General features: G+C 33.9%; 2 protein-coding genes across 4 annotated transcripts; one reads left to right on the top strand and one right to left on the bottom strand.

Annotated features, from left to right (window-relative positions):
- Positions 1 to 1,215: 1,215 nt before the first annotated feature.
- On the bottom strand, positions 1,216 to 5,485 carry LOC138314204 (uracil-DNA glycosylase-like). 3 transcript variants are annotated; one of them, XM_069254414.1, is made up of 6 exons: positions 5,368 to 5,485; positions 4,762 to 4,957; positions 3,888 to 4,072; positions 3,649 to 3,696; positions 2,840 to 3,018; positions 1,216 to 2,128 (listed from the first exon to the last, which is right to left on the bottom strand). In XM_069254414.1, exons 2-6 carry the CDS (start codon positions 4,904 to 4,906, stop codon positions 1,849 to 1,851), a joined length of 837 nt encoding a protein of 278 aa, XP_069110515.1. In that variant the 5' UTR covers positions 4,907 to 4,957; positions 5,368 to 5,485; the 3' UTR covers positions 1,216 to 1,848. The 3 variants fall into 3 exon arrangements, with proteins under 3 accessions (XP_069110515.1, XP_069110517.1, XP_069110516.1); XM_069254416.1 differs by having other exon boundaries at positions 5,381 to 5,438; XM_069254415.1 differs by lacking the exon at positions 5,368 to 5,485 and having other exon boundaries at positions 4,762 to 5,041.
- A 166-nt stretch (positions 5,486 to 5,651) lies between these two features.
- On the top strand, positions 5,652 to 21,375 carry LOC138314205 (pituitary tumor-transforming gene 1 protein-interacting protein-like). The gene is made up of 7 exons (XM_069254417.1): positions 5,652 to 5,961; positions 13,227 to 13,276; positions 13,543 to 13,651; positions 14,136 to 14,247; positions 15,564 to 15,629; positions 16,176 to 16,222; positions 17,760 to 21,375. The coding sequence occupies exons 1-7, from the start codon at positions 5,742 to 5,744 to the stop codon at positions 17,801 to 17,803; spliced, it is 648 nt and encodes a 215-aa protein (XP_069110518.1). The 5' UTR covers positions 5,652 to 5,741; the 3' UTR covers positions 17,804 to 21,375.
- The last annotated feature ends 4,479 nt before the right edge of the window (positions 21,376 to 25,854 follow it).

Genomic DNA, 25,854 nt, shown 5'->3' with positions numbered 1-25,854 from the left:
TTAGTTAATTGTGTAGCCAATGAAAATGCTCGTTAACTTACAAGCAAACTGAATTTTGAATTATGTAGATGTGATTGTGATGACAAAATTTAATAGACAACTCTCATGGTAAACTAGAGCTACCATCGGAGTGTGTACCTAGTAAAATTTTCCTCTCTTTAGTCTGCCATCCATTCCATGCTTCTTGGCCCTCCATCTCCCCGCTTTCACTTTCCTCTTCTTCCTGACGTTTGGCCCTGGATCGACATGAGTTTTACCGTTGTTGTCATACCCAAGGATTTGATCAAGTCCTTTGGCTGCCTCCTAAACGACATGCAAGTTGCTGAGGAAGGCGGATGTAATTGACTTCTATAGAATGTGTGCCTATCTCAGATATTCCTACTGTCTCCTTTCCTACAGCTTCACTTTTAGTCTTCATTTCCCACGTTTGTCCCTGTGAGGAAGGTTCTATGCTATCTTAGTTCACAAAAGTGGAAGTGTCTGCTCCTGCTTGACGTTCAGCATAAAGGGAGTTGGACGACTACCCATTGTCAGTGTGTGATTGAGTTGGGCGTGTTGTTTGGTGTCTTTGAAGACAAGGTATCACTTACACATTGCATACAGGGGAGATCGTCCTTGCATAATCGACCTCAGCCGTTAACAGGAGGTTAAGACCAACCGACCACAAAACAAACAGACTTTGATTGATTTATTAATGTCCTATTAACAGCTTGGGTCATGTAAGGGCGGCCTCCCGTGTATGCGGTGTATGTTTAGGGAGACTGCGGTATATTCATGTTGTGTCTTCTTGCATAGTGGAACTGTTGCCCCTTTTTTATCGAACTATATCACTAAAGCATACCAGCGAAGACACCAAGCAACACACCCCACCCGGTCACATTATATTGACAACGGGCGTGATAGATGTGTCAAACTGAAGGAACTGGTGAAGTATCTTTACAGGAGTTACTCAAGGTTCAAGATTATGTCCCCTCCATTTGAACATATCTCTTAATGACATTTAAGCCAATGTTAGAGAGCATTTGCTGTTTGATTTACAATACCATAGCTTTAGGTACCATTGTAAGTAAATAAAAACGAATGCACTTTATGTAAAAATAAAATAATTTAATGACATCAAATCCAATAAAAATTAAAAAAATCCATTTGAATTAGTTGTGTTCTTATTGCTAGAGTATCATCTAAGGGTATATTCACATATCAGAGTATCATATGCAACACAGAAGTTTTGTTATCAAAATAACAAAATTATGTAGTATGAACAACTTTCAATTTCTATTAGAATACAGTTATTCAGATCAGCTTTTCAATACTATACTATATATGTAATTTGTTATATAATCTCTTCATAAATACAAAACACCAAGTAAAGGTGAACCACAACAACAAAAATAATGATTAATCAATAATCTGTGTACAATAAAAACAAACTCTCTTTTTTGTTTATTTTTTTTATAACAATTGGAACTTTAATAAATCAACTTCAAAATATGATTTACCAGTAAAGTTAAATATATAAAAATATTGGTTAATGTCTGAAATATACAAAGTTGCCCTCTATTTTTTCAATATTTATATGCATTTCTTGTCATAGTTTGAGACCAGACAATTTGACGGTCGATAACAGATTGTGACCAACCTCGCATGAGTCCAATACCCTGTATTCCTCGTACTATTGATCTGGTCCCTTGCTGTTCGAATTATAGTGTTTTTACTGTATAATAAGCACACTGTAATCAAAGTTACCATATCCATACATTGCAAGGCTCTCATTAGGTCAAGATGTATAGAGCATGTTTGGTGTTATTAAACAAAAGTCACTAAAACACTTAAGTATAAATCCAGATTTCACAGGGACCAGTCCATTTTACTTTGTTTTTTCTTAAACAAGGCCTCGTCAACCAAAGAAAAGCACTTACAATTCTCAAATTTTTTAAAGGATAATGGTGAAGGGTGAGCAGTTTTGATGACAATGTGTTTTGTTCCGTCGACTAAACTTTCTTTTTTGTGTGCAAAGTTGCCCCAAAGAAGGAACACGACGCCTGAGCATTTCTCGCTAATGATGCGAATAACTTGATCAGTAAAGGTCTGCCAGCCATACTTGGCATGTGAGTTAGGTTTGTGGGCTCTAGAAGACAAGAGAAAGCCAAACATCATTGAAAACGTTATTACAATGATATAACAGAGAAAGGGTGGTCTAGTAATAGTTGCTGCAGGCTTTTTCAACATTAATTTGAAAAATAGCTACAAGAGAAGCTATTGGCAAGAACACTGGTAAATTGTGAAGGGAAATTCTAGAAGTAAACTGGTATATTTGAGAGGGGTTAGGTACTTGAAACTAAAATTTGAAATAATATCTATTTCAAATAAGGTTAAAGATGCTCCACCGCTGACAAATGGTAATTTTTTACTATCAAAAACAGGAGCGACGATTTAGTATTTTTCTACAGTTACAAAAGTTACTTACTTTACACCATTACCACCATTGAAAAGTTTGAGCTTCTAATTTTACTTCAAGTTAAAAATATGAAAAATAATTAATTGCATTCCGAAAAAATTCTGTGGTACTATATCTTATATGGAATGAAGTGATCACTGCGCATGCACCAAATGCGAAATAAATTATTTTATGTTATTTTTTGTTTTAAATAGGCATATATATACAGGATTAAACACCAATTATTGTTCAAATGATGCATATCATTTATGCTCTGTCGGCTAAAAATTCCCCATGAAATAATCCTGTTACTCTAACATTAAACTAGCATAACTTCCTAAGCCACAGTAGATACTGCAACCTCTTTGAATTAAAGGAGTAACATGCCAGTGTGATACTTACTCTACTGTCAGTGTAGCATTGAGTAGAAAAACTCCTCTCTTGGCCCAGGCTGTCAAATCTCCATGATCAGGGGTTTTAAAATTCTTAATTTTCTTATCATTTGTCAATTCTTTATATATGTTCTTCAGTGATGGTGGTGATTTAACTCCTGGTGGTACAGAGAATGCCATGCCCATGGCCTGTAAGAGAGTAACCAATAACACTGCAAAACTAGAAATTTAAATACCAATTACTTCTCAAACAAAAATTTATATATATAGATATACTTACACCAGTGATGAAAATCAAGGTGGTCTAGAAGCGCTATCGCTTACAACAGACAAAAGATCAGGTATATCTGCAGGTATATATATCAATTCATGAGAAGTGCAGGAACTTAATACACTACATTCACATGGCCACCATTCATATGGAGCAGTGGCCAGGTACTGACTGTAGGCCAGTGGTTTTACTCTGGGGTACCCCCACTTTCCTCCACCTCCTAAACATGGCATGTCTTTAATGACCCATGATGATAAAATGTAATACAACAAGAGCATTGACTAGCACAAACGGCTATTAATATAGTCTGATCTACAACTTAGTTGTAACAGTTATGTGGCAACCCTGCAAATGAGTAATTAGACTAATAGCTAGCCTTTCAATTCTGTAACAGTTACTACTTTGAGTAATCAGTTTGTTATCTGAATGGAAGTGACAAGTGATTTTTTTTATTAAATTACTTTTTTTGTGTTCATATTTTAGCAAAACATAATATTGTTCAAAGATTCTGTCTGTGCAGGTACTGGTGTTTGTCATGTAATTTCTACCTGACCATCATCATGGTATGGATCCTGTCCAAGAATGACAACTTTCACCTGCAACACAAAAAGATTGATATACATGTGCAATTCATACATGGAATTAACACACATCTCTTGACTGTGACATATGCAGCAGGTGATTGAAATCTATTGTTGACTAACCCTGAATAGACAAAGAATATAGATAAGATCCTTATAAGATCCTTATCAGGTAAGTTATAATTACTGTTTTAAATTAAACCTACCTTGTCAAATGGAGTTACATTAAAAGCATTGAAAATGAAGTCTTTTGGAGGGAAAATTTGTGTCCCTGTTGCATAATCTTTTGCTAGGTTGGCCTCAAGACTTTTAAAGTAGTCTTTTGTAAATTCACTCCTAAGTTCACATTTCCAGCCCTCGTCCTTCAGAAATGATGAGAGGTCTAATGTCCCTGTAGGGTGGAAAACATTATTTTATAACATAGAAGGTCAGACAAGCACTGATACTACAATCTATATGAAGCTGAACTTTATCTAATTCTTTATAACTTTAATGTCGTTTTTTATATATGGTATGCCAATAAATAAAAGTTAGTGTTGCATCAATTATGATATTCATTTGTATGTATAATATAAATGTACATGTACATATGCATGAGTGTGTAATATATACATCTGTCAGTAGTAGATTGTAATATATCTTGATTCTAGATATCCAACAACCAGGTACATGTAGCTCATTAGATACAATGTACATGTACATCTTCTTCTTCTTCTATTCTTCTTCTATATACGGGACGCCGTCAAAGTATGACGATTATGTCACGGGGACCTGTAGGGGTGCAAGGGTGTGAAGGGATTAGATTTGTGATTTTTTTTTTTTTTTTTAAGTATATAGATAAAAAGGTGTGTGCAGAACTAATGTGTGAGGGCTTCAAGGGCTACGTTGGAAATATGTGCCTTGAAGTTCTCGAGTTTAGTGCATTGTACTGCTGCTACAGGGAGCATTATTAATTATATTAATTAGTAACCGAAGGCGCTGACATAAAAACTTTTTAAAAAATTGTATACCCAATAAACACAAAAATGTGAAATGTATTTATTTCATTTGAAAATATAATACAATGTATATATATCAAACCTGGTGCTCCTTTCTTGACAGTCACTGGGGTTTGTTTAGCTTTCTTCGCAGTTGTTTGACTATCGTCATCATCTTTCACCTTCTTACGCTTTTTGGCAGGGTTAGATTGCTTAGCTGCAACGTCACTTTTACGTTTAGGAGGCATTATGACAATCGACCACAGCTTCTGACGACAGTGTATTGTTTTAGATTACAACTGAAAATTAAGAGATATACCGAAAGTAATTAATCGTTCAGTGCACTTCTAGATCCTTCATGCCGTAAAACATCATACAATGTATATGGAAAACGAAAGTAAAATGTTTATGTACCATGTATGTAACAATTAACAACACTCCCAAGTAAAATGGCACTTTTCGAGATTAGTATTGGTTTTCAACAGAAGGCCGTGTCAATTAATATATATGTGACTGCAAAGGAATAACTTTTATTAGGAAATATCTAAAGCACTTTCGCTTTTAATTCAAACGTTTCCATGATGACGATTGGCGTAGGGACTTCTTTTCTATCCCAACTTTCAGAGCGTGCAGTGAAGTTTATTTTTACAAAATCAAATTTGCGAACAGTTAGTTATATGGTGTTTGCTATTTATACGTGTAAAAATACCTTAAAATTAAACCTGTATTTCGAAATTTTCTCGTTCCAAGATTGTTGATGTCACACCGTCACATGATAGTTATCGACATACTTGTATCCTTCCGCATGCTAAACCTGGACTATTTATACCAAGTAAATTATGCTCTCAGTTATGTTATATCCGGATAAGTGAATAAAAAACTAACATTGATGAAATTTCCAATATTGTAGCCACTTAAGAATTAAACATTCCGAGTTATTATTGAAGGACTATATTGTCTGCTGTATCATCCGCTGAACTAGTGAATTGCCGGATATTGCAATTTACATCCTACTTCCTGTTTATAAACAGAAAGTTGTTTATCGTCAGAAGGAAAAAGACGTTTTATTGATAATCTGTGACGATGCAGTGTTTAAACATATTGGTTATTGGTACTTTGGTGGCTTTGTTTGCTGGGGGTTCATATGGAAGGACGACCGACGCACCGACAACAGAAGCACCGACCACCGAGGCTCCCACTACGTCGAAACCAAGTACTGCCCCACCAGCTCCTCACACCACCCCGAAACCAAATGTACAAACAACAGCTGGATCCAATTCTTCTACCATGACCCCCGAAGAAGGTATTGGTCGCACAATAATTAATCTCTTAATTATTATTTTGTATTTTTCAGGAATTTAGAATACTACCATTTATTTATGAACACTTATAACAGGTTGGGGACCATCCCGTATATGCAGGATAGTCCTGCATTTGAGTAATAGTCCTGTATCTGAGGGATAATTTTGTTACGCAAATACAGGATTCTATGAAATGAAAAGTGATAAAGTTGATTTAAACATTGTCAATCAAAAAAGGGCATCATAATTTTTATATGGCATCATCACTAATACAACTTTCCACATTATTACTCAAATGGAAACAAATTTCATCATCTAAATGTTTGTAAAAGTCACAAACAAAATCACCTCTATTGCTTACTATGGGGTTAAAAATAGAACACAGGTAAAAGTCAATCAACCATGACATTTGCACTAAATTTCCCTGATGGCTATACATTGTAGTCTATGGAGAGCACCTAAATTGTCACTTTATTACAAAGTGAGATGATAGAATTCAATAGTTCATAAACAAATACATAAGTTTTCAATTAGTTATATGGGTATCTGAAAATGATGACGCCCTTTTTTGATACAAATTTTTAAAACAACTTTATCCATTTTCATTTCACATAATCCTGCATTTGAGTAACAAATTTATCCCTCAAATACAGGACTATTACTCAAATGCAGGACTATCCTGCATATACGGGATGGTCCCCAACCTGTATAATAACCATGTAACTACGCTGAATCATACCAGGTTTGACCACAGTGCCTCGTTACTAATGATGAGATTAAGACAGGTCACGTTTATTTACATCATAATGTATGTAAATAGACGTGACATGCAAGTACATTGCATATAAGTAGTAAGTACATGTAATTGATTAAATATTTTTATTAATTTGTATTCGAGTAGCAGTTACCACTTTGTGTTATCAGTTTGTTACCTAAATGCTGGATTCTGTTAAACAAACTATATACATAGAGATTGGAAACTCCTTCTTTGTCTTTGTTGACAGGCAGAGGGACCTCCGGTTTATAGGCATTTTGCCTTGGCTAACTACTTTTAAGTGTATTCTTGTAAACATGATATTTTTGCATAAACACAGAGTTTTAATAACATTTTATTATGGTTTAATGTGATCAGTTTTCCCGATTGATGTTATTAAATATGATTGTTGAAAGCACCAAAATAAGCAATTTTACCTGTTTTTTTGAAAATCAGGCATTCAAAACCAGAGTGCGTTTTGTTTAATTAAAGGTAGCTAGGTTTCGCCCAATGAAATATAAAGACAACAAAATTGAAATTTATTCTGTACATAGATATGATCTTCAGATCATTTTGATGCATACAGCGAACAATATAGGTGGTCAGTTGCCTAGCTTGACCAGGAAAATACTCCTCTAAAAATAGAGCGATGTCAAGTTTTACATAGAACATGACATATTTTTTTTCCAAAACGAGGCCGCATCAATACACGAAAGCGTGCAGCAAGTGACAGTCTTGCCACAGCATGTTTAGTAAAAAAAAACAACAACAAGTCGAAGTACGATAGATTGTTTATACATAACATATACATGTAATCTATAATACAAGTTACTTACTTTTGTTTGTTTGTTTGTTTGTTTGATTAATTAATTAACGTCCTATTAACAGCTATGGTCATGTAAGGACGGCCTCCCATGTATGCGCTGTGTTGCGTGTATGTTGTGTGAGGTGCAAATTTTGGGAGACTACAGTATATTCATGTAGGGTCTTCTTGTATAGTGGAACTGTTGTCCTTTTTATTGTGCTTTTACTGCTATATCAATGAAGCACATATATAGGCTCGCTAGCTCAGTACGTCAAACATATATGAAGTTAGTCTGCCGCTGTATTTGCCCTGGCATATGTGTTGAAATAAACTCATCACGTGCAACAGGAGTCCCAACAGAATAGGGGCAAGTTCCGCTTGAGATGTGGCTTCTGTTTGTTCTATTGCTACATGTTATCTCTGAATTTCATTCCCTAGAGATATCCTAGGATGCTAGCGATTCCATTCTAATTTCCTACTCTTTGTTGCCAATTCAGATACATTTTGTTTCTCACACGCTTTCGTTCAGTGATTTTGTTTACTTTTAGTGTGTAACAATGCGCATGCGCGAAAACTTTGACAACACAATCCATAGCAGCTTCATTTGCATACTATCCTGTCAGTCTGACATCGTAATAAATCAAGGATTTCCTTCAATTTTGTATTCAAGACACATTTGTTCAATCTCATACACCTTAAGGTAGCTCCATACTTTTGGGAAAACCCATTTTTTTAGCTCACCTGGTCCGAAGGACCAAGGTGAGCTTATGCCATACCGTGGCGTCCGGCGTCCGTCGTCCGTCGTCCGTCGTCCGTCGTCCGTCCGTCCGTCAACAATCGACTTCTTCTCCATAACCGCTGGTCGGATTTCAACAAAATTTGGCTGGTAGCATCCTTATGGGCTACTAACTGAAAATTGTACAAATGATGGGGCTGACCCCCCAGGGGCCTGAGGGGCGGGGCCAAAAGGGGTCAATTTGGCTATTTCCATATAAACGACTTCTTCTCTGAAACCAAGCATGGGATAGCACCCATAATGCAATGGTAGCATCCTTATAGGATGGGGATTCAAAATTGTACAAATGATGGGGCTGACCCCCCGGGAGCCTGAGGGGCGGGGTCAAATGGGGTCCATTTGGCTATTTCCATATAAACGACTTCTTCTCTGAAACCAAGCATGGGATAGCACCCATAATGCAATGGTAGCATCCTTATAGGGTGGGGATTCAAAATTGTACAAATGATGGGGCTGACCCCCCGGGGGCCTGAGGGGCGGGGTCAAATGGGGTCCATTTGGCTATTTCCATATAAACGACTTCTTCTCTGAAACCAAGCATGGGATAGCACCCATAATGCAATGGTAGCATCCTTATAGGGTGGGGGATTCAAAATTGTACAAATGATGGGGCTGACCCCCCGGGGGCCTGAGGGGCGGGGTCAAATGGGGTCAATTTGGCTATTTCCATATAAACGACTTCTTCTCTGAAACTAAGCATGAGATAGCACTCATAATGCAATGGTAGTATCGTTATAGAGTAGGGATTAAAAATTGTACAAATGATGTGGCTGACCCCCCGGGGGCCTGAGGGGCGGGGTCAAAAGGGTTCAATTTGGCTATTTCCATATAAACGACTTCTTCTCTGAAACCAAGCATGGGATAGCACCCATAATGCAATGGTAGCATCCTTATAGGGTGGGGATTCAAAATTGTACAAATGATGGGGCAGACCCCCGGGGGCCTGAGGGGCGGGGTCAAATGGGGTCAATTTGGCTATTTCCATATAAACGACATTCTTCTCTGAAACTAAGCATGAGATAGCACTCATAATGCAATGGTAGTATCTTTATAGGTTTGGGATTCAAAATTGTACAAATGATGTGGCTGACCCCCGGGGGGCCTGAGGGGCGGGGTCAAAAGGGTTCAATTTGGCTATTTCCATATAAACGACTTCTTCTCTGAAACCAAGCATGGGATAGCACCCATAATGCAATGGTAGTATCCTTATAGGATGGGGATTCAAAATTGTACAAATGATGGGGCTGACCCCCAGGGGGCCTGAGGGGCGGGGTCAAAAGGGGCCAATTTGGCTATTTCCATATAAACGACTTCTTCTCTGAAACTAAGCACGTTATAGCACCCATAATACAATGGTAGTATCCTTATAGTGTGGGAATTCAAAATTGTGCAAATGATAGGGCTGACCCCCCGGGGGCCTGAGGGGCGGGGTCAAAAGGGGTCAATTTAGCTATTTCCATATAAACGACTTCTTCTCTGCAACTAAGAATGGAAGAGCACTTATAATGCAATGGTAGCATCCTTATAGGGTTGGGATTTGAAATTGTACAAATGATAGGGCTGACCCCCGGGGCCTTAGACGACAATAGATGCGAGGTCAAAAGGTCAATTAGGCTACTATTTTCATATAAATTACTTTGTCTCTGAACCTATGTATTGGATAGCATATTTGTATGGTATCAATAGCATCATTGTATGGTTGTGATTCAAAATTAAACTTTGGGAGTCAATTTTGCTTATTTTTCTAATTGTCTGAGTCTTGTGATAATTACTAACAAAAAACCAGGTGAGCGATACAGGCCCTCTGGGCCTCTTGTTTTCTAATAGGTCTTATTTTCTTGCATTTTTCATGTAGATTTCAAATCTGTAAAGATAAATGGGTGTTCTTGAACTACTTTTTGAGATATATGAGCTTTAAATATACCATCCATGCAAATTTGCTGACCGAAAATAGAAAAATTCGTAAAATGATGTTTTCTGTAATATTAGGGTGAATGTAGTCTCGATCCTGTTGATTTTTTGTCCTAAATTTCTTACGATATAACAATATACAAAACTATTTTATTTTTACAAATGCTAACTAATTTTTGTTATTTCCCAGGACCGTTTCTATACGTAATTATCATGTTTTGCCATATTTTCGCCCGTAAAAAATCAATGAATAGGCCAAAAAGGAAATGAAAACCCATGTCAATTTCACAATATTTGTATATGATATGCCCAAGGTAATATGTTTTTCAAATATCATATAAAAACACGGGGTCCTCAATCAAAATTTCACAATTTTGTAAGCTTGAAGTTTGTAACTCGCAACACTACCCCCATTTCATCCAGTGCTCCCGGGTTATATTTGACTATTTTTTGAAAATCATGCCGCAAAAAAACATTCCACATCAGTTCATACGTTTTTGTAATATTATATCTTGTTTATGTCTGTTTGTTTTTATGATTTTCTCCAAATTGTGTGTTTAAAGGAAATCCGTATGCGATTTTTTTAGAATTCCGGAATTTCGGTCCGGCCGGGTCCCCTCTTATGATTTATAGCGACGAACGGCACTTCCAGTGTTTAAAAATCCATTCCCATTTACGACAGGGACAGCAAAAACCACAGAGTTAGCATATAATTTTCACTTCACTGCTTTTATTTGATTCATTTAATGATTTTGAACATTCAATATTATATGTAGATAATTTTTACCTATTGAAAAATATCCAAGTGTGATGTCGTGGCGTATCGGAAACCATTCTGGAATTCAAAATAACCTCCGCAACTTCCGGTATAGCGTCATATGAATTGGCGCGATTTTCAAAAGTATGGACCTACTTTAAGAAATTAAATTGAGGTATTTTAATTATATGTTTTTTCACCTTTTCTTCCCTTTATTGGATTTTACAAAAAAAGATATTTATTTGGTTGGGCGAAACCTACCTTTAATAAATAAGTTAAAATATTATTTTTCTATCCAAAATCATACTCAAACCATCTGAAAATTACTGAACTTTTACAACATATCAAAGTTATTCTTTTATATTCAACTATTAGAGTTTATCTAAAAACCCCTAAGCACATATATAGAGGTACATCTGCCGATCGTAAAATTGGAGGAGTTGCCAATCTCTATATATGTTGCTGTGTTAAATGAAAGTGCAAAAACCTTTTCTTATCAAAATATTAAATTGAAAATAGTGAGTCATACTTTTTACATGGTACATGTACCATCACTGCCATGTAAAGGGACTAAATTTATATACATGTAATCTCAATTTTTAATGTTATGAAAAAAAAGTCGAACTCTATCACCTCCATATTGTTTACTATATGGAGTTAATAGAACACAGATAATATCACACACATCCATTATTTAGCACTGAATGTCCCAAGGGCTTAAGCTTCTGATTATACACTGTAGTCAATGAATGGTATAGAATTACATTTGTTACCATACATGAATACTCTGTGTACCATACCTACTCTACATATGTACTTGTATTCTTTAATTTCGCCATTATATTTTTAGGTCATCTGACCCGAATTCGAAGGGTCTGATGAACTATATATATATACAGTCATCATGCTTCGTCTGTCGTCAACCATCTGCCATCAGTAAACTTTTCACGTTTTGAACTTCTCCTCAAGTTCTACCAGTGCAATTTGACTGAAACTTGCCTGAATGATCCTGACATGGTCCCAATAAAGTGTTGTTATTTTCCGGGTTGATCTGAAATTCCAAGATGGCTGCCATAACCACCATCTTGAAAACACAAATTTAAACTTCTTCTCAAGTTCTACCACTGCAATTTAGCTGAAACTTGCTTGAAATGATCCTGACATAGTCCTGACAAAGTGTTGTTATTTTTCCGGTTGATCCTAAATTCAAGGTGGCCAGTGACCACAGCTGCCATCTTGAAAACACATTTCAAACTTTTTCTCAAGTTCTACTGGTTTGATCTGGCTGAAACTTGCATGAAATGATCCTGACATGGTCCCAAAAATGTGTAAATCCAAGTTTGCCACAATCGCCGGCGCCACCATCTTGAAACCACATTTTGAACTTCTTCTCAAGTTCTACTGGTGCAGTCTGGCTGAAACTTGCACGAAATGATGCTGACATGATCTCATCAAAGTGTTGTTATTTTTTGTTACAACTAGTATTTAACTTAATAAGGTAAACTATCCAAGTCAAATCTTTACAGATCAATTTTCATTCCACTTCATGTAAAGGTATCATGAAAATATACAATGTACTGTATTCGACACAATAAGCGCCCAGGGCTTTAAAAAAAATAAAAAATAAAAAGGTCATTAACAAGGCCAAATAAAAAAATATTCTTGTTTCCGGCAACACCCTTTAAAAATGAAGGGTTGGAAGGAGATTTTTTTTTTTTTTTTTTTTTTTTAATATTTTTTCTCTTATCCTAGTTTCTTGCAGTGAAAAACTGAAGTAGACTTTATTCAACCTTATATAAACCATGGATTTGATTCCCAGTGGATTATTGGCATCTTAAATTTACAGAATTTGTACCAAAATTCCTGATTTTGTGCAAAACCAAACAAAATTTAGGTTGTTATTTGTTTGCTTGAGGAAAAAACTAATAAAAAGTTTTTGAGTAGGCACTGATTTTATAGAGGGTCGGTCGGGTTACCGGAAACACAAATAGTTTTTTGTATGGCCTAAGGCAAAACTAATGCAAAGCAAAGTGCAAACCTATACAGTTTTGATAGTTTTAGTCTTTATTTATTCTTGGACAATTGAAAAGGAGGAGTGGTGCTAGTAAGGACATGAGTGCTCATTGGGTTGAATACAGCGCATTGTACAACAGTATAACTATAAGTACATGTAGGTGCCATGTTGCTGAATCACCAATCAAATATTAATGGTCTTCTATCGTAATGAATCTTTTCTATTTACAGAATGTGCCAAGAATAATAAAAATTGTGATGATTGTTTGAAACTGACTAAGGTGAGAATTCACATAATACCAATTGTAATAGTAAAAGTACGCAATAGTGTACGGTGTACTATCTTAAAAAGAGACTGAAGATTTCTGATTCAAGAGAAACATGATAAAAGTATGTGTGGAAAGTCTATGTGTTTGATTATGAATTTTTGAAATAATCTCAGGAAATATAAAAAAACAGGTTTAATATATGTTTATCCTTATAGTGTATGTGGTATGTTTTAGTGGAATTTAAGTGTATTAGTTGAGGAATACGTTGATTGTTTTAGTGTATGTGGTGCAAATCTAAGAGTGTCTGTTTGCTGTATCCCACTGGTGACATCCTTCCCCACTCTTCCCTCTGTCCTCTGGATGATGCCCGCTGGGGAAAATGTTGGAGTAAGTATTACAGTAAATCATTTTAAAATATCTTTCTATATTCACCAGGATGATAACAAAACTTGAACTTTGCAAAAATATTCACCATGAGTTAATGGATTATTCAAAATAATTCCTGAATAATAACGAAATTCACCATGAATATTTGGATGATTCAAAATAATTCCTGAATAATAACTATATTCACCATGAATAGTTGGATGATTCAAAATATATCCTGGCTAATAACATGATTCACCATGAATTTTTGGATGATTCAAAATATATCCTGGCTAATAACATGGTTCACCATGAATATTTGGATGATTCAAAATATTTCCTGGCTAATAACGATATTCACCATGAATATCTGGATGATTCAAAATATATCCTGGCTAATAACATGATTCACCATGAATGTTTGTATGATTCAAAATATTTTCTGGCTTAAATCTGATAGTAATACTCTACTGTGCATTGTAAATGTTTCTATTTGTCTTTTCAGTCAATTTCAAAGTGTTGATCATTGTGATGGGCTGTATCGGAGGACTGATCGTCCTCACCATAACTATCTGTATCTGTTACTGCTGCTGCTGCAGGAAAAACAACTCTGCCAGGTAGATCACAACTTTATACACTGCACTAATGAGCTATACAGTATTCACTGTAATTAGCGCCCAGGGCATTGAAAAAATTGTAACTGAGGGGTTCTTATTAGGCAACCAAAGTGTAAGTTGTCAACAAAAAAATAAAATCACCATATTTGAACTCTTTCCATACACATTAATCTAAAGTACAACCTGTCTTCTCTCTTTAAGACATAGTATTACATGCAAGAGCATGATTTTCATGTAATATGGGATGCAATGCCAATCATCAGAAAGTTGAAAAGCATGCATCATTTAATCCAAGGAATGGGGTCATTTCATAACTTCAGCTTCTTATCCAGACTATAGCAGGGGGCTTATAGGGGGAGGGGCGCTAATTACGGCAAATATAGTATTACAATTAGCATTACACCAGAAGATGATGGGAGAGTATTAATGTTACCAACGCTATTCTGTCTTATCAAACAAATACTCATTTGATGTGGAACAAACTGATATATGTAAAGATGCTGTTTTAGTTAGTTGAATTTCCAAATTTGTGCAAGTTTTATGAACAGTTCAGAACCTTGGAGAATTATTAACATACACTTAAGAAGAAAACCTTGAAATTTATTTGCAGCTTAAACAGTAGTAAATTTGTAATTCAAAATGTAGGAGAGTTAAAAGAAATCAAGATTTTGAGATTTTTAGTCCACTATTATTAGATGTTGGGCTATTCAAATCACATTTCGCCCATGCCATGGACCGTGGTCCATCTATTTCTAAAAAAGTTTTGAAGATATCTTTCATATGTAGATTCTCATAGGACCTTAGTTGCACATATTGCATTTTGGAAATTATTTTACTACAATTTCTCATATAGTACTTAAGAGATGTAGGTTCCACTTGGACCTTAGTTATGTGTATTGCATTTTTGAAATGATGGGTCAACAAAATAGTCGACAGACCACCATCTTGGATTTTTATAGTTAAAGATTGTTACTACTATTTCTTGGAAAGTACTGAAGGGATGATCGACAGTATGGCGGACAGGCTGCCATCTTGGATTTTGATAGATTAAGTTGGAAATGCAGAGAAAAGATCCCTCTTTCAATTGTCAGACATAGATTAATTAATCTTCCCCCTGGGATATCTTGTTTAATTATATGTGAAATAACTTGCATAAAAAAAAACCTTTTCTAAAAGGAAATTGAAATTTTGATTTTTAATTGACAATTACGTTGATTCCTTGTATCACTGATTTCTATGAGAACTCCTTGGAAGTGCTTGGTATGTCCAAATGATAATAACACTCTATTCTATAATCTATTTGTTTTTCTTTAAAGTTATGCCAAAGAGGAAGCAAAGGTTGAAAGAAAAAAGATGGAACGCAAAGCTAAGAGTGACGAAAGGTAACCAGACTTTGATATAAGGAAATCTTTCTGCCAACCATATAATGTTCCTTTATGTATAAATGTTTGCACTTACCGTATTCGACCCAATAAGCGCCCAGGGCGCTTAAAAAATTGAAGCAAATAAGGGGACGTGCTTAATAGAAACAAATTTGGACTAGCATTTCATATATTATTCTACAAATTTAGCCATAAATAATTTTTTTTGCAAAAGAAATCTTTAAGGAAACCAATGCAGTTTTTATATTTTCAGTCTGCATTTAATTTGAAATAAGTGAAATTGAAGCTTAAGAAAGGGGGAGGGGCGCTTATAGGGATGGGGCGCTTATTGGGTCAAATACATATTTTATTTACTTCATGATAACTGCTACATGTCAAATTATTGATTTGATTTAATTTTGAAAAATCTTAATCAAAAGTAATTATGTTACAGACAAAACAATATTACTCAAAGATAGAAATATTTTTAATGCTTTTAAAAAATGAAAAAAAAAATTTCAGTTTGAGTTTGTTTACTGATGTTAATTTCTTGATATGTTAATTTAGGAGGGCGGAAAGAAAGAGCAGAACAGATGAGATCAGGAAAAAATATGGTGAGTGGTTTATGTTCTTTGTCAATAATAACTCCTTGGTGATACAAACTTGAGACTTTTGAAGATATTATTTGCTGATTAAAGGGAGACAATCTATTGTAAAAGGTACAATGTAGTGATGTACATACTTTTGTGTTATCATTGAAAGAATTGGTTTTCGTCAGACGTGGCAAAAATAATCCATAAGTAGTTCTGGGTAATCATGTATATTTGTGATATTTTTTTTTATCTGAATATGAAATATGGTATGAGGGTTTAATATTAAAATCGATTTGATGCAACACTACATGTAATAATGCAACAAAAAATATTAAACAAAAAACCTACTGAAAAGCAGTTAAAGATGCTCCACCGCCGACAGAGCATAAATGATATTCATCATTTGAACAATAATTGGTGTTTAATCGTGTATATAATAGTCTAATTAACACAAAAAAATAATATAAAATAATTTCGTTTGCCTTTGGTACATGCGCATTCAGTAGTTCATTCCATATAGGATATAGTGGTATAGAATTTTTTCGGGATGCAATTAATTATTTTTCATATTTTTAACTTGAAGTAAAATTAGAAACTCAAACTTTTCAATGGTGGTAATGGTGTAAAGTAAGTAACTTTTGTAACTGAAGAAAATACTAAATCGTCTGCTTCTGTTTCTAATAGTGAAAAAATACCATTTGTCAGTGGTGGAGCATCTTTAAATTTCATAAAATTGTGTTCCTTTTGTAACATAATTTTAATTTGTTAAGTAGACCATTTAGATAATGCTACATAACTTTAAACTTTTATTGTTGCAATTACCTCCCTTGCTCTCAGGAATTGGTTTCAAAGGTAAGATTTTGTCAGGAAAAGACAGAAGTCCATCTCTATCTATAATAGATTTTGGTAGTTTCAGATCTAATTTATGTTTGTTTATTTTTGTTTCTATTTTGAATACAGGTTGAACCTGATCATTTTGTGACTGTTGTACATGAAAAAACTGTTTTTATCTTATTATTTATTTTCCATGCATTTCTTTCTGTGTCTGTACCATATTTGCTTGATTTATCTGGTTATGACCAGTTTGTTTGTTTCTTTTTAAAAGTATTATTTGGTGTGCACTATATTTTTAAGTTTTGTCATTTATATGGAGCAATGGTTTTGTTGAGGGCCTCCGGCTTAGTTAATTATTTTGTGTTGATCAAAGTTTACGTCTTTATTTTCAATTAAATGTTTTACTTTATCCTATCTGTTCGATAAATAACCATATGCAATTTCAATATTGATTTTCTCCATTAAAAAAACAGATGAAATTTCATAGTTTCCTTGCTAACTATTTCTTTTAAGTTATAGGAAATTAAGAACAAATAACGAATCAAAATTTTACAAAAAAAAAAAAAAAAAAAAAAAGGAAGAAAAACAACAACATGTAAACATGTGGTTTATGATATCAATCTTTTTTTTTAATTACAGGTACAGATTTATAAAATCCTTCACTAAGGCAGTAAATGTATTTATTGGAGTTGTAAATTTTTTGTTTTTGTTTTTTTGTTTTTAGGACTCATCAAGGAGGACAACCCTTACTCCAGATTTGATGCCTAAACCCTACGAGGGACAACAGACGGTCCAGTTTGATGTGCTGTGCAGTCTATTTTTGATACCTGTGTATGCGCACAAAGCAACTAGAACTTTATTTTTAAACGTCCATTCTGGTCATTATTCACATTATTCTGATTTAATTACATATCAGTCCAAAACAACATGTAATAGTAAAATTACGTACCCACAGATATATTTTGATAGTAAATGAAAAAAAGAAATTTTATATTTAGATAGTGACTATATTGATAAGTTAAAAATTTCGATTATGTATCCTTTGCTAGATCTAAATAGAAATTTTTTAATTTTTAACTCCATGAAAACAATGAGAGATCAAAAGTGACTTTTAATTCACAACTAGATGGACCAATTAAAATGCATACACTTTCTAAAAAAACATTGGATACTCTTTCGCAAAAGAACATAAAATAAGATAAAAAAAGATGTGTAAGAATTTAATATCTCATTAGTGGGGATCTCCACTTTAACTTGGTGTTTGATACCAGCATTATCTTAGATTGCTAAGGTTGGACAAAATTCACAGAATTTTCTGGCAATATTGTACAAATTTAATATCATATTTTAATTTAACTACATGTCAGAACACGCTGAGGACAACCTTCGTTAAACAAACAATGTTGTTAAGACATATTGATAAATTATTTCAAAGAAAATGCATCACAGATATTTTGAATTTTTAGATGAAAAAAACCCAGATTGTTTTGTAATGTCTAGAACTATTGCTGAAGTATTAGTCAACATTTTGAAAAAAAACAAATTGAAGTTGAAGAATTTTGATAACTTCATCTGAGTACCATCAAGACTTGACATCTTTGTATTTAAAAAAATCTTTCTCATATCTCCAGTATTTTATAAACCTAGATAACTCCTTCACCCCTGAAATTTCATAATGGGCTCTTCCTGTTTTAGAATTAGAAGAGTTCATTTTTGTCTACAGGGGTGAATGAGTTAAGAATGACTGTAAGATACATGATTTCAAAGAGTGGAGAATTGCATTTTATAAACCTGCGTCAATTACCTATCTAAGTAACTATGTGACTCTGCTAACAAAAACAAAAGAAAACTTGGTAGATTATAAATAGATCTATGAGGAAAAATTGCAAGCCTGCATAATGTGTATACTCAAGATAATAACAAAAGGAGCAACAGAGAAGTCTACATAATAACAATAATAATAATAATAGCCCAGTTCTACATAATATCAGAATATAATATATAATATAGTGCAAGTGCTTGAATTAAGATACTTTATTTTAACTAACACACATTATTGTCTGAAAAAGATCTTTGTTTTCTGAACTTGTAAAGGATCAGTGCGTGATATATGATTTGTTTGTTTCTTAGGATGTAAATAATAAATGTTTATTGTGATGGTAAATAATATTTCAATATAAACTGTATATGATTTGGTACATAATATAAATGTGTGCCATATAATATATATACATTTGTTTTCGTTTGCATTGTACATGTGATATAAAATGATAATTCATTATTTTCTTCAAACTAACTTGAGCATTCTTATCAATGCAAATTTAAATCAAAACTCCTTTAAAAACTGACACAACTTTTGTTTTTTTTATTGAAGGATTTGCAGTGCTATTTTTAAGGTGTTGAGATTTTTTTACATTCCTGGTTTGTGTCATGAAATCACGATTTGAATATTTTGTGTACAACTTGAGCAAATAAATCAGAAGACAAAAACTGGGTGTTATCAGTACTAGTGTCATACCCATCTCAAATTGTAGATAATTCACCGGTCTTGACGCTACATCGACACTAAAAGTATGTTAATATGAAATTGAGATGATTCCTTCTACAAGAACTGTGTTATCATAGTTACTTCCCTTCAACTTGAAATCATCTGAGGAGGCCAACTTGATTTGCGCTCTTTCCAGCAGATCTTTCAAGTCCAAGTTCTAAACGGAAGATGTAGAATTATTTTCCAGAAGCAGTTATTAATTGAGTGACTGAAAATTATTTTACAAAAATAAAAGAGGCAAATCATGTTGGGCTTTGGTAAAGGGATAGATATGGTTATCATTAATTACATAATTCTATCAAATCTTGTGAAATTTTGTCTATGACAATGTGGAGTATGTAAAGTGACTGTAAACTCAATATTGTTGTCTTTTGTTTTCCTGTTCTTTGATGGAGTTATTGTGTTTGCTTTGTTTAATTCCACATCAAATGTCATCTAATATCATTCCATTATCACAGTACATTTGAGTAGACAGATACATCACTGTATGGTGTGTATTCGTCATCCGGAACTCCTCGGGGAATAGTGTATTCTCGGGATAATACCCGATGAGTTCAGGATGGTGTATTCGTATCGTACTGCAGTCTCCCAAAATCTGCACACACTTCACACACAAAACACACTGCATACAGGGGAGGTCGTCCTTTAATTACCGCGACTGTTTAAAGTACGTTAATCTAATTAACCAACCAACAAAAGTGTACTTATATCAATATTCTCAACTTAACTGTATCAACAGCTGTATTAAGTTTTTCTCATATTTTCATTTATTTTGTCCTATCAGTCTTGACAATGTGTAATTGAGGCTATCTAAATTTAATTCCAAAGAATTTGATTTTTGGCATTATGAAATGAAAAATTGGTGACACACAATATGAAATGTAAAAACTCGCATATATAAAACAAATGATACATTGTACTCATTTCACACTATTATTGAAATTTCAAAGTTCTGTGCAATCCAAATCTGTTATGTTTTGTTCATTTAAATGTTTCATTGTATATTTTCATCAACATATTGATGTAATGTATTGCCATATGCCTTATTTATTCCGATATTTTTAACATTGTTTTATCTGATACAGATATTTATCATTTCCTGAAGCATTGTAATTGGTGGCTGTCTTTAAGCAGTGCTGGATACTTTTCAATGGCGAGTTATCAATTTAACCTATATCCTCATGTTTCATCTAAAGGAAACTTGTCAAATAGAATATGAAGTCAATAAACATAGAAATCTTTGGTACTTTGTGAAAGAAATGTTATATTTATTGAGGCTTTTGAATTTTTAGAAATACGGCACTGATATAGGTACTTCCACACTTACCTAAATTGTTTTTTCAGCGACAAAATTCCTTGATGCTTTAACTCTGCTGTATATCTTTGGTATATTTGTTATCAGAGAAATGTCAATCATTAGAGACCAACGCAAATGTCATTAAATGTTCTGGTTATGAAAAATGGACTGGATTTAAAAACTAATAAATAAAGGTTTTAGTGATTTCGGTATTTAACCCAAATTTGACATTAAAAACTTGGTTTTTCGTAATGTTTTGGTTTAGATAGAACATCTTTGTAAAGTCGTTCTTTAGTAATATGTTCGATTTAATGAAAATTAAAAAATTCCATTCTAGAAACTGGTACACATGATAAGTTCCAGGTGCATTAAAACATCATACAACTTAACATACAGTCCGGTTGTGATTTTGTTAAATGTTTGCCAAAGTTATATATTTGTACAAAGCTTATCCTGTTTGAAAACAAAAATAATAAATCATGCTTTACATTTCAACATTTCGTTATTGTTTTATTGAATTGTTTGCCAAATGCGTATGGCCTTCAATCTCCAATGTAATTTGAAGTACAGAAGACATATCGTAGGCACATATGTACAGATCTATATATGGTATGGTGCTAAACTTACATCAAAATCTGACTTAATTAAGACATTTTTAGCTCACTAGCTCACCTAGCCCGAAGGGCCGGTGAGCTTATGTCATGGCGCGGCGTCCGTCCGTCAACATTTCCTTTAAATCGCTACTACTACTAGTCCTAGAGTTCCGCATGGATTGTAACAAAATTTGGCCAGAAACATCCTTGGGGAAGGGGAACAGAGTTTGTATAAAATTTGGCTCTGACCTCCGGGGGCAGGAGGGGCGGGGCCCAATAGGGGAAATAGAGGTGATTCCTTTAAATCATTACTTTATAGAATTACGTAAGCGTTCTGCATGCATTGGATTGTAACCAAATTTGTCCAGAAAAATCCTCTGGGGAAGAGGAACAGAATTTCTATAAAGTTTTGGTTTTGACCTGGAGCAGAAAGAGTGGGGCCACATTAGAGAAATTAGATGTTAATCTTTAAATTCCCTTAGAAAAGAAACAATCATCCTGTATTCAGTACATTACTTGGCATTACAAACCAGGTGAGCGATACAGACCCTCCGGGCCTCTTGTTTTCATATAAATTGCATAGAAATAAACAAGAAAATTGAAGGTGCACGTTTATTTCGTGAAATCGGAGTATGAAGTAATCTACTATTTCCTAGAAATATCCTTGTTCAAATTTGAGAAGAAGGAAAACATTACCACTGGTTCTGAAGGAAAGTTACCTTGTTATAAATGAACGTCAAATATGGTAATGTCATCTAAATAAAAATGCTTTCATATGTAAAAGTTTATGCTTACCATATAAAAAACCCATATCACATGTATGAAACCTTTCGGAATACCAGATAAACTCTGTAAAACACTGAATGACCGAATTAAAATTTAATCGGTTCAAATGGCAAATCGCAACCAACCTCTTTATCAGAAAGATTCCTGTAATAGATAATATTTGGTATACATGTAATATTTGGGATTTTGTGCTTTGGAACAACTACATGATTGTATTACTTTCTTGCGATCATCAGACAACAGCGCCATTTCAGTGGGCGATTAACATTCAGAGATTGACTGAATGTTAATTACTTTAACTGAATAAGACTTTCTCTTAAAATCATTTTTCAATTTTGACAAAAAAAAAAAATCTGAATTATGTAAACTATCAAGTTATGATGAAGTCAGTGCTACCAAGGGTTAATGTTCAGATGACACGCTACAATCTATTTCATTTTGTGTCATTTCTGCAAGACAAAGGTTTTGTTCGATAAAAAAGTAGAACGATGTCGCAGTCTATATTTTCTGACAAGTTATTAAAAAAGAAGAAAAACGTATTTTTTTTAAAATATTTTTATATTAACAATTCATGTCTCTATCTCATGTATTAGTACCGTTTTGTACTGTGTGTATTTGTGTTTTTTCACTTTTTCTGTCGATCGGCAAGTCAACAAACAAAGTCCACCATTTTGAAGTATGACGTCACAATTCATTATAACGAAATGACATCATGATAGTTCGTTTTTGGGGAATCTCTTTGTCAAATTTTACCGCCATGTGGTGTTCAGTATGACCACAGTGACACTTTAACTGAAACAGCATACAGGCGCGTGTTACATCTGTCGCGCCAAAAAACGTCATTTTCTCATTAAAAACACATCAATAGAAATATAAATATTACAAATATTTTGATAAAAGTCCTCCCGTAATTGAATAAATATATCCTTTCTGTTTTTCAATTAAAAAAATAGTATTGCGCTTATATTATTTTACTGTTCAACGCTTTTTCCAATGAAATTTCGGCGTGACGTAAAAGTGACCGAACATTGAGCGTTATGTCTGTGCATACATGGTAGCACGTCTGTCAGTCATTATTCGAAGTTGGCATAAATGACAAATGGATGCTGTTGATTCCGTCAGCTCGGCATCCTAATGTCATTGTGAAGAACTCTATGATATCAGTTTAGGCTAATCGTCCGTTACCACGTTAAAAAAACTCGTGTCTTTTGTCACCTATAAAAAATAACTCACTCGTGTGGAATAAATTCAATATTCAATAACCACGAGTAGTGTAACCTCTATACACACCGGGTAAGCCTAAGAGTTTAGACACATTCAGACGGTGAGACCATGTAGGCCTTGTGGACCTGATTTAATTTTGATATTTTGATTAATCCATCCACCCCTTCAAATTCATTGTGAACTGTCCCAACCTTTGAATTCGAAGAGTTCCAATGTGTCTCCAGGGATGAATGAATTCAACCTAATAATATATTTGGTATCAATTCCAATAGTTACGGGATCATCAAAGAATAAAGCGCCTATAGGAAATTGGGTTGTTTACAAAAGGAACGATATCTAGTTAAAACCTGCACATCATATTTATTAAATTTATCTATCCAATATACCATATATAGTGTGCATGATCTGTGAAAGGTATTTATATGCAATGTATATAAGCTTTAAGCATGTTTTCTTATCTCAAAGATTCTATGTTTTCAAATTGTATGTACATGTATCGATATATGGTGAATAAATACTATTTAAAATAAACCCACCGTTTTTTAGCGTCCGATGAAAAGAGTGTAAGTGTTATTTTGGACTGAAGAAGGTCATATAGTGGCTTAATATATATTTCATAGAAATGATTTTTGATTTTACTTTGAACATACTTGGTCTCTTATTTCGGATTATTAATATAACTGCTTGCTACCATCTTAATCACATTATGATGAAAAATAGAAATATATATTTTTAACTTAATATTTTCATTTGATCCATGTTTAACTACGCTTATTGTATCGATGTATAAGGTGAATGTGTAATCTAAACCTCATTAGTGTTTTCATTCTTCGGATACATAGGAAGGATATATTTACATTTTCATGTAGAGCATGTGATAGGAAAAGAACCCTGGAGCGATCGATGTTGAATAAAATATGTCTTTTATACACGTGCAAGCACTCTAGATAAGCAATAACCTTATAAATATATTTTAATTTGTCTTTTTCCTATGATATTATTTGCTAGTCTCATCCGCCATTGCAGTGCAATATGACATCGGGCGTTTTTCAGCGGCAATTATTCGCAGGAAGTGTCATGTTATTTTTTATGCTGCATCCATTAGAGAGAAAAAAACCACCAAAACACCCAAACATTTCGTCTCTTTTCTGCAATGCGTTTTGACCTTTCTGCTTTGCAATCAGAAGACATTGTTTTGTAGAGTGGGAAAACTGAAAAAAAACCCAACTCTATATATTCGTAGACGAGTGAAAATATATGCTACATCTTTAAGACAGACATAACAAGTGGACTGACAAGGTCATATAAATGTTGTGTTCGTCTATCGCCCAATCTCAATAGAATGATGTTTTGATGATACTGGTGTGCTAAATTTATTTCAAAGTACATTTGTACGCACGAATTTTGTCATGGTAATCAATACTAAATAATTCTATTTGCATAGCATGAATTCCCTTGAAGTTCATGTATACATACCTGGGGTGTTTAAATGTAACTATATAGGTTTAATTTATTGTGCACTACAGAGTATATAATGTCAACGTGAAATTAATGCTGTAATACACAGGCAAATAACGGAGCTGAAACATGTGGGTATACGTATGGCATTATCTGTATAGTGTCATTATTATCTGTCGGAAAAAAGCATCTAATAAAAATCTGCTTTATTCGCTAAAGTGTAGCATTAACAGGTATAAGAACAAGGTATGTCTGGCTTTAGGGGGCAATGACCAGACAGTTTTATGACTAATATTACACGGGAAGATGGGTTTGTATAAAGTGCAAGCTATTTATGCCTGGTTTTGGTCTTATTGTCTTCCGTTTCTTTCTGCGGTTATTGCGTTGTGAACGACAAATAAAATTAATTTGAGTTTGCATGTTCTAGTGCTAAGGCAAAATTGTCTTGTCGTAGGTGTATGCTTTAATGTTTTTGTACCGTTACTGATAAAAATGACATGTTTTTCCTAAATTGATTTAATTATAATTCGGAAGTGTTAATGAAATAAACTGTAGACAAGTACAAACATGTTTGATATGTTTTATAACCATACCTTGTGTACCTCACAATGCAGATATAGCTAGGAAATGGCCGTCACAAATCCTAATGTCTAATCCTTATTATCTACAATTTATGACAATGAAAATACGGTTGTATGTTTAAAATAAAACAAAAAATCATAGATATAACACAAAATAAAATTGCGGGTTTTTTTTTAAATTTTAATATTTGTACAAATATGTAAAAGAAATAGTCGGGTTGTCGCCTGGTCAAATAATGTTGCTCTTATACTTTCTGACCACGATCGGTGAAAGGTTGAGAGGACTAATAGCACATCACTCGCACATCACTGTTCTTATTCTAAGAATACAA

Source organism: Argopecten irradians, chromosome 2 (assembly GCF_041381155.1).
Source record: "Argopecten irradians isolate NY chromosome 2, Ai_NY, whole genome shotgun sequence".
In the NCBI taxonomy this organism is placed as follows: Eukaryota; Metazoa; Mollusca; class Bivalvia; order Pectinida; family Pectinidae; genus Argopecten; species Argopecten irradians.
The sequence above is the reverse complement of the archived record's forward strand: the minus strand, read 5'-3'. Positions and strand labels throughout refer to the sequence as shown.

Bases quoted from the DNA above. Each gene is read 5' to 3' on its own strand.
- LOC138314204 (XM_069254414.1), bottom strand. From the start codon at position 4,906: ATGCCTCCTAAACGTAAAAGTGACGTTGCAGCTAAGCAATCTAACCCT. The intron at 4,073-4,761 runs GTTTGATATATA...TCCACCCTACAG, and splicing joins TGTCAAGAAAGGAGCACCAG to GGACATTAGACCTCTCATCA. The intron at 2,129-2,839 runs GTAAGTATCACA...CTTGTCTTCTAG, and splicing joins AATGCTACACTGACAGTAGA to AGCCCACAAACCTAACTCAC.
- LOC138314205 (XM_069254417.1), top strand. From the start codon at position 5,742: ATGCAGTGTTTAAACATATTGGTTATTGGTACTTTGGTGGCTTTGTTT. The intron at 13,277-13,542 runs GTGAGAATTCAC...TGATTGTTTTAG, and splicing joins ATTGTTTGAAACTGACTAAG to TGTATGTGGTGCAAATCTAA. The intron at 14,248-15,563 runs GTAGATCACAAC...TTTTCTTTAAAG, and splicing joins AGGAAAAACAACTCTGCCAG to TTATGCCAAAGAGGAAGCAA.